The sequence below is a fragment of the Carya illinoinensis genome, chromosome 15 (assembly GCF_018687715.1).
Source record: "Carya illinoinensis cultivar Pawnee chromosome 15, C.illinoinensisPawnee_v1, whole genome shotgun sequence".
Lineage (NCBI taxonomy): Eukaryota > Viridiplantae > Streptophyta > Magnoliopsida > Fagales > Juglandaceae > Carya > Carya illinoinensis.
In genome coordinates, this window is record NC_056766.1 from 33,938,012 (window position 1) to 33,947,682 (window position 9,671).

The 9,671-nt window shown below is 33.5% G+C and overlaps 1 protein-coding gene and 1 non-coding gene across 2 annotated transcripts; one reads left to right on the forward strand and one right to left on the reverse strand.

The window, feature by feature from the left end:
- Positions 1–513: 513 nt before the first annotated feature.
- LOC122295503 (protein ASPARTIC PROTEASE IN GUARD CELL 1-like) lies at positions 514–2,247 on the forward strand. The gene has a single exon (XM_043104538.1). It carries the CDS (start codon positions 538–540, stop codon positions 2,041–2,043), a length of 1,506 nt encoding a protein of 501 aa, XP_042960472.1. The 5' UTR covers positions 514–537; the 3' UTR covers positions 2,044–2,247.
- A 6,593-nt stretch (positions 2,248–8,840) lies between these two features.
- TRNAP-UGG lies at positions 8,841–8,912 on the reverse strand. Its single transcript has one exon. It is a non-coding gene; the product is annotated as a tRNA-Pro (tRNA).
- Positions 8,913–9,671: the final 759 nt, after the last annotated feature.

Here is a 9,671-nt window from a genome sequence, read left to right on the forward strand (position 1 = left end):
ACTTATAACTTAAGTAATAAATTCTACCATTAAAAAGTTATTTATTGTTTGGCAACCAATGTTTAAAACAACTTCAATTATGTTATATTTGTTTGAAAACAAATTAGAAAAATACTTTCTAAAGTAGAATTAACAATTATTTGAAATTTTGAAAATTATAATTATATTTTTAAAAATTTCAAAGTTGTAATTATCTAAAAGTTATATGGATATTTTCATCTATTGATATTTTTTAAAATTTGAACTACGTTTTGCATTATTCAAAAAAACATTTTTGACAAAAAACATCAATTTTCTCAAACATACTTTGATATCTAACATTCAAATAACCTAATTATTCTATTAAAGATCTTTTAAACATATGTAATCACTTTTTAAAACTCCTATTACAATTCCAAATAAACCCTTTAGCTCATTTAAAATTAAAAAATACATTTATATGTAATATCCAAAAAATCTGATTTTATTTTTTATATAGCCTTTAAAATTACTTAATCACTTCTTAAAACTAGGTACGTAGCCCCAAACAAGTTATCCATGCAGCAGACCTCACAAATGGCTTCAAACGCGTACTTCTGTTTCTTCTTCTCCACCATTTTCTTTGCTTCTTCCTTGATTTCTCTCTTTCCTTTGGCTTTCTCTCGAGACTTACCCGAGACTACTCATACATTCCTTGACGTCTCGGCCTCTCTCGAACAAGCCCGTGCAGTCCTCAACTTCGACCATGAAACCGTTAAGCCCTTGGTTCAACACAAAGAGCCCCTGCAACAAGCTCAGGTCGGTAATTCCACTTTTTTCTCGGTTCAGGTTTACCCACGAGAGTCACTTTACAAGTCCTCGCATGAAGACTACAAGAGCCTTGTTCTTGCTCGACTCGAGCGTGACTCGGTCCGGGTCGAATCTCTCACCACCAAGTTCCAGCTGGCCCTTGACGGTGTGAAGAAGTCGGATCTTAAACCTGTGGAGGAGCTTGTCCCCGAGGATCTGTCCACTCCGGTCGTGTCCGGAATTAGCCAGGGTAGCGGTGAGTATTTCTCGCGCATTGGTGTGGGAACCCCCGCCAAGCCTTTCTACATGGTGCTCGATACTGGGAGCGACCTCATCTGGCTCCAATGTAAGCCCTGTGCGCGCTGCTACCAGCAATACGATCCTATATTCGACCCAACTTCTTCCTCTTCCTACGAGCCCCTTTCCTGCGCTTGTCCGCAATGCCAGGTCGTCCAGATTACAGGTTGTAGCGCAGGAAAGTGTCTTTATCGCATCTCCTATGGCGATGGGTCGAACTCCACTGGCGACATGGTAACAGAGACAGTGTCGATCGGGAGCTCTGGAGCATTGAACAATATCGCTTTGGGCTGCGGCCACGACAACGAGGGTTTGTTCGTTGGGGCAGCCGGATTACTCGGACTCGGTGGGGGTTCACTCTCGTTTCCCTATCAGATCAAAGCGTCGTCGTTCTCATACTGCCTCGTGGACCGTGACTCGAGCATGTCCTCGACTCTCGACTTCAACTCGGCTCCACCCGCTGACTCGGTCACTACCACTTTACTTAAAAATGAAAAGATTGACACGTTCTACTTCGTAGGAGTCGATGGACTGAGCGTCGGGGGTATGCCCCTCCCGATCCCGGCCTCGGTGTTTCAAATGGACGCCTCAGGAAACGGCGGAATCATCATCGACTCGGGTACGGTCATAACCCGATTGCAGACCCAGGCCTACAACGCCCTCCGCGACGCGTTCGTGCGGTTAACTCGGGACCTGCCATCGACGAGAGGCGTAGCTCTGTTCGACACGTGCTACGATCTGTCATCCCGTACCTCCGTGCAAGTTCCAACGGTGTCGTTCCGGTTCTCGGGAGGGGAGTCGCTGAAGCTACCGGCAAAGAACTATCTGATCCCCGTCGACTCGGCCGGAACCTACTGTCTGGCCTTTGCGCCTACACCATCATCTCTGTCTATTATTGGGAACTTTCAGCAACAGGGGACACGTGTCAGCTACGATTTGGCAAACTCGCGGTTGGCGTTCTCACCCAACAAATGTTAAGAGTCTTCCCGTACGAGGGTAGTTAATTTACCCTTATATCCCCGATAAAGTAGGTAATTTACAGGACATGTAATGTACGAGAAAGTGGGCCCATCTAAATAAATTCCAAAGGAGAGCTAGGCTTTGGCTTGGTGTGGCTCATAATTATTATTCATAAATGTAATATAAATGAATAATGTTATGTAAGATCTTTGTATGCGTAAATTTCGTATATTTTTATAAAAATTAGAGTTTATTATTAAAAAAATAATTTATTTATGTGAATTTTAAATTTATAAGTTTTTTTTTTAAAAAGAGGGCAAATTCACAAGACAAAATCTCTTTTTTAATTTTTAATAGATGATTTTTTTTTAAAAGAACTATATCCAATATTGAAAAAGCAATGATTCTACCCCAACACTATACCTAGAGGGGGGTGAATAAATTCAAATTTGGTTGTCTATTAAAAAATATTGTCAAACAAACAATTAATCAATGAAACAAATCATACAAATAATCAACACAGCAATTTTGGTCACTAAGTGGAAACTAATTTGAAAATGTCTTCAAAATCTAAAACTACTTCAAGTATAAGACACGACCTCAAATTCACTATAAAAACTTTAGTTTGTTACAAACAATTTAGAGACATTTTCAAAACCTTTATGATAGCTAAACTTGGCTCGCAACACCATGAATGTTCCACTTGATCTCTATACACATGTAGTGCCAGAACTACAACCTTCTTATAGCTTCCTATGAGTGCCTCTCGATCTCTATAGCAACAGTAACTCCAGAAACCTTCTGGCCAATAAACACGTTCACTCCAAGGGACTCAACTATGTTTAATCTTGAATGTAATAAGGTGGAGGTGCATTTTCCAAGAGAGATTTTGCTTCAAATGTGGAAGGAAGTTTCTCTCAAGTGCTCTTAACAGGAGGCTCTGTTTTAGCTCAGTGACTTCAATGTTCTCAATCTGCTTCCTATGAGTTGGTTATTGATCGGCCATGGCTTCCTCTCTTGGGTTGAATCTCTCTCAATGAATGCACCAATTGATAGAAGTCTCACTCTCACTCACTTGTGTTTGGCATCTAGGGTTTGTGACGTGTTGGTTGGCTAGATCTAAGGTTACCTCAAGGGAACACAAAGATCCAAATTGGTTTGTTGATAAAAATAAGACTAACTCAGGCTAGCACTTAACTCTCAAAAGTTTGGAAGAGAAAATTCTCATTCATTGAATAAAACATAACAATAATCATGAAATAACAATGCAAACTGAAAATATAAATAGGGAACACTAGGGTTGGCACCACCTTGCCGTCATTTACTTTCTTTAACCTAAATCTAGATCTAGATCTAAATCTCAATCATATATCCAACTCCTAAGTTTTAAGAATCTTAGGTTTAAGGAAACAAAATCTAATGCTTAAAATAAAAGAAATAAACATAAACACATTAAAAATAGATAAATCCCCTAATTAAAAGAAAAATGGCCGGCCATCACACTAGAAGTCGCCCACTCCCCTAAAATTAAGGGGTTTGCCTCATCTCAATCCCTAAAATCAAAGAATTGTGATATTTCTCTAATTGGCCTTGTCTTGGACGCCAAGATCCCACCATCTGAGTCATGCATGCACCCCAATACCATTCTCCTAACCTCAGCACGCCTAGTTCTTCTAGTAGTATTACGAATGATTTGTCTTGCATCTCCATCACCTTCCAAGAGGCCACACCATGTTAATCATAAAAGCTTTTAGAGTTAGCGGAAGATGTGGTTGATATGGAAGATTATCCTTTTTGTATTTATTCTTTGATTTCATGAAGGCTTTTCAATAATAGATACTATTTCCTTTAAAAAATAAAAAAATAAAAGAAATGCCACACTAAATATTAGTCCGAAAATATCCTACATTATAGGGACGATATTCCAATGTGAGTCGTTCTTTTTATGTGGCGGTAATAACTTCAAGAGGGTCACTTTCAATAATTAGGTTGTTAGCATTTAATCATTGGTTCGATTGATAAACTTTAAAAAAACAGCCATGGTGACGTTTGAGGTTTGATATTTTCTTAAACTAATCCGTGAAATTAATAAATATATATTTAACAGTGATAAGGACGCTCCTACGTAGGAGTGTACGGAAGGGGAGCAAGAAAGAGTGTACGGATAATCTATTCATTTTTTTTTCCAATATTAAAAAGAAAAAAAGAAAAGAAATGCACTATCTGTATGGTCTTTTGGTCTGTTTAACATTATCCATAGTGATCATGTATCAAAATGATCGTACTTTGAAGTATAAGAAATGTATTTATAAGTCTTCTTTTTTATGCACCAACACATTGTTAATGTGGAAGCAGCTATGTATAGAGTCACCGACACATTCTCCTCCCGTGAATATGTCTCAATAAGTGTAATTCACTTCTTCTTAAATATTTTTTTAAAAAAATTCACAATATTATTAAAAAAAATACTTTCTTAATCATTAAGTTTAAAAAATACAGTCGGAATCTATTATCAGGACAATATCTCAGAACCCATAGTGTTTTCCTAAGAAATTATTCGTGTCTTGAATTTTTTTAAAGCTATATCAATGGTGTGTTAACATAGCAGCTTGTGTATAGTAAAACTCTTTTATAAAATATAATATATAATAGAAAATAATAGTATTATTTCTAAATGTGCCCACTTATATATTTTTATTTTTTTTTAATAGTTAAGTAAGTGATTATTATTGAATTTATATACTTTATTTATTTATTTTTTTTAATGGCGAAGGATGTTTAAAAAAATGCTTAAAGAAAAATAAAAGAAAAAAAATTATTTATACTAATGTACGTGTACATTTGATAGGTACATTTGGTAGGCACGCGTTGTCCATGTATAATATCGGGTAAGATATATTTTATTATTTATAGATTTTGCTAAGGATATCAGGGTATGTATTATACTTTATATCCTAAATTAGGAGTTCATATCATATCTTATATGTCGAATTATGCCATGAAGTATATTATATTTCTAAAATTTGGAGTAAAAAAGAATTAAATAGGACAAGTAAGACAAAAGTTGGAAATGGCCTACGTGTGTGATACGTGGCATTGAGTGATAAAGTTAATTTGGATGTGTAACAAGATGCCCTCATTATTTGTTGAAGCTTTATCTCTTTCTTGCGATGTTTTATTTATAGGCTTTTATTATAATATAGGACTGACTTATCTTCGACATCTTAATTAATTTTAGTCACAACGATTTCTCAATTATTTTTATAGCTTTCTTTTTTTTTTTTTTTTTTTTTTTTTTTTTTTTTTTTTTTTTTTTAGGACATAAAATAAGAATAAATATATAAAATCTATTTTACCATATATATTTTTTAAAAAATTATTGCCATCAAAGATATTTATTCAAAGAAAAAAATATACTCTTTACAATTTTTTCAAACTTTTAAACAAAATACAAAAAATAATTCAATTTTTTTAAATCTAAAATAATATTAAAAATTATATTATAATAATATTTTAATTTTATAATATTTTTATTCAATTTTTTCTCTCTCAATTTTCAAAAACTCATAAAGTTTTTAAATTAAATTATTTTACTACTATTCATATATATATATATATTTTATTTTATCTCATCTAATTTAATTTATATAACCAATAAGACTTAGAAAAGGCCCTAGGTGCCTCCCTCATCTCTCATAAAAAACCAAAGGCTCTAAATTTAATTTTTGCCGAAAGGAGAGGAGACATCGGCTTCCTCAGCCTCATCTTTCTCATTCCCCCCTTTCTCCATTCACCTATCTTATCCATCAAGATTTTTTTTTTGTTTAGTTTTATTTTGCTTTCTTCAAAATCGAAAAAGATAAATCTAGAACTTTTCGGCAACTTTCGAGAAACACACAAGGCACAAGTAGATTTGCAGGTTAAAAATCGTTCAAAAGAAAGTGGTAGTTTTACAAAAATCACAACGCATGGTTCTCACACACTATCCCTTCTAGCAGCTCTTCTTTACATATGTTCCAGATCATCAGACTCGTTACTACCAAACCTTTTAGATCTGACTTTTATGGCTAAAAAGAGACAATTATGTTGCTTTCATGGGCTACCATAAATTTTGAAATTTACCGATTCAAACTATAATTCGTCATTTTTTACATCTATCTTACTGTTTTCTTTTTTGATTTCCTTATTGTTAATTAAAATAAAAAAGAAGCTCGTCTATCAAGCATTTGGTTGTAGAAGTTTAGTCCTCTTTTTTTATAATGAGTAAGGTTGAGAGATTAAGTCTTTGTTTAGGTCTACAATAGTGTATTTTGAATGTTTGTCTCTAAAGAATATCAGTAATAGAGAAGACTAGACCAGTCACTAAAAAAAAAAGTATATTAATAAAGTTTTAAATATATTATTTTGATTCATGATATCGTATTTGTTATGACGATATTTTATAATGAATCAGGTTATGAATATAATTTTTTCTAATTAATGAATGATAACATTTTTCTTTAAAAAAACAAGACGTAGAAAAGATCAAATACCATGCAATAATCCAAGTTTTCATCATAAAAAAATTAATTAAAAAAAATGTGGATGGTTTTGTGCGGTCGCTTTACGGGTGGTGAACAACAGATCACGTGAATTGCGGTGGCCCGTTTTTGGGAGTGGAAGACAACCTTTGATTGTCTACGAAAACGAACTGTTACACAGAGTGGGGCTGGTTCCGTGATTGTCGTTGTGCTCAATTGGATTGCTTGGTATTATTCTACTTTCATTTCATTACTCGACACGTGGCCTTTAAGTTTTTAGGACCCATGCTGAGCTGTATTCTCACCATTCCCAGGAAGACGGACAAAATGAGTGGGGAGTAATGCTTTTTGAGTACATAAAACTAGCTAAATACCTTGAAAACCTTAATGCCTCGACCATGTGCTTCTCCACAAACCTACATTATTTATAATATATTATAAAATTTATAGATTACCATTTTATTTCATTTCATCACATTGGGTTGGTATAGTATTGTCTATATTATTAAAAATTGATATTTACAATTTTAAAATATATAAATCCCGCATATTTAAAAAAAAATGGATGTGAATGGGATTTATATAAAAAAATTATTTTTTCAATAATAAACCCTATATTTTTTTAAAAGAAATACGCGAGACTTACATATTCTAAATTTATATGTAACATTACTCTTAATTATTATATAAACTTTCTTTTATACTTAGCTCAAGAGTTGATCAATATATCACATTCTCACAATAGATGGTAGGAATGACGTGGAGATGATCCATAATATTACGTTTTCTTGAAATAATTGATCTAAACCTTTTTGCCATAACTTTCAAATGAATCAACATTTTTTCAATAAAGAAAGAGTGAATTCTTTAAAATTCTTAGGGAATTTTATCAAGTGAATTTCTTTGAGTTCTAATGATTCATCGATAAGGATTTTCCTATAATAATATTTTTCAACTTCAAATATTTAATATGTTAATTATTCAACTAATTTGGCATTGAAGTGGGAAAACTCTTACAATTAAAAAATACAACATCATTAAAAAAACACTTGGTCCATGTTGGGACTCAACTCTCGGTAGATATTGCATTTTTCTATAAAATTTATCCTCTGACACTGTCACATACAAACAGATTTATAATATTAAGAATATGAATTAAAAAACAAGGAGGGTTTGATGTGGATCTTTGGAAAAAACATCAAATTTTTTGCATGACGCCAAACCCTTTCATGTGCAGGAAACCCAGGTGGGGTTGGACTTGTCGTGGGACACATATATTGAAGCAGATTTTGGCAAAAAGGAAGAACTTTCTTGCATGTTAGTTTGGGCTTGAAAATACAAGTCAACCTCCATAAATTACTGCCGAAGAATGTTAATCCAAATAGACCACAGTTTCGCATGTCAAGCCTTTAATCATGACTGAAATCTTGGGTCTATTTTCTTTTCTTTCTTTTTTACCTGCGTATAATCATAGTGCTAGCTATCACTTTTCATAACACACACAATGGTCAAGAGCTGTAAATTGGAAAATGAATCTTAGAAACTAATGGGACCAAAAACTTTTCAATGATTTTATGTAATATACATTATGTGGAAAAGGGATATAATAGTCTTTAGCCAATTTTAGTCCGCCTAAGTCACATTACACGGATATCGTAATCTTTTATCTCATTATGCTGACGTGATATTATTCATATGTACGAGATTAATTGTTCCCTACACTACATTTTCATTTTACTTTTATCTTATTGTGCTGACTAGATATTATTTGTAACCTTTGGATCAATTCTCTCGTTTTTATAAAAACAAAAAAACTTAGATTTATAAATAATGTCACATCAAGATAATGAAAAATAAATAAAAAAACATAATGCAATTGATATTATATTAATGATCCAATTATCAACATCTTGATTGGGATTGTTTAAACTTCTTCGATCCTTCCATCACTTCAAGATGGTATAGCCTCAAAGTCATGTACAAGGTTCAAACAAATTAATCAGTCTAAAGTTGCATGCTATTTTCCATCATACCGATCGGTCTAGAGGGATAACTATCAACAATATGACTTTGGGACTTCTGTTAGCATCATTAATGTCCTTCTTCACCTAAATAGAAAATTTCAACTTCAGGTTCTACAGATCTCATTTAATACTGACCTGAAGACTATTCTGCAATATCCTTCTGAGGGAAACTTCTAATAAGGGACATGAGGATTTGGCCTATACATAACAAATCTTTCTTATCAATTACTAGAAACAAGGACAATGGTGAACTTTCAAAATAAAAAAATTGGGGGCATTCCGAGAATCGAACTCGGGACCTCTCGCACCCAAAGCGAGAATCATACCACTAGACCAAATGCCCACTTGGCATACTAGGATTAAATAAATTTGGTGACTAAACAAATGACTTCATCAATTTTTGTGTATTTTGACAGAAATGGGTCTTGAAGGTTGGTTGCCTTCTTGAGTCCTGATGCATAGCCTAGTTAACAGTGCAAATGGCTGTCACAAGACCAGATGGTGGGGAACTCAGATAAGTTATAGAAATTACCAAAAACATGTTCTTTTCTCTCAATCACATACCACAAAAGTGTCCTTACAAAAGTTCAAATAAGCCTCATCCCACTCTTATCATGATGATGTATATATCGACCCTTGAACTTGTCAGTTTAGAAAACAAGGATTGATCTAATGGTTGATGGAAACTTCCATCTGGCATAGTGGGATTGATGTTGAACATCTATATATTGGTTTAGCAAGACATACAAGTGACCCGTGCAAAATTACTCTCAATGCTTTCGCAGGCTTTAAAAATATAAGTTCAATTGTCAGTGTTCTTGTTCTGCTTTCTTTTCTATTTGCAATCTTGTATTTTCTGTTCACATTGAAAATTGTTGGGTGAAATAGAAAGTTTTGGCACTTGTTTTGTTATCTCTCATTGCTTTTGCTCTTCGGTTAATTCCTTATTAATTCACACCTGTGAGATCAGTTTGCACAACAATTTGCACTAAATGCATCTCAATGATCAGTAGTGAATGATTTAATTTTATTTTTTGTAAATATTGAAATTTAAAAGCCCACAAAAAACTCTGTTAAAATGGACTAAATATGAAATTAAAAG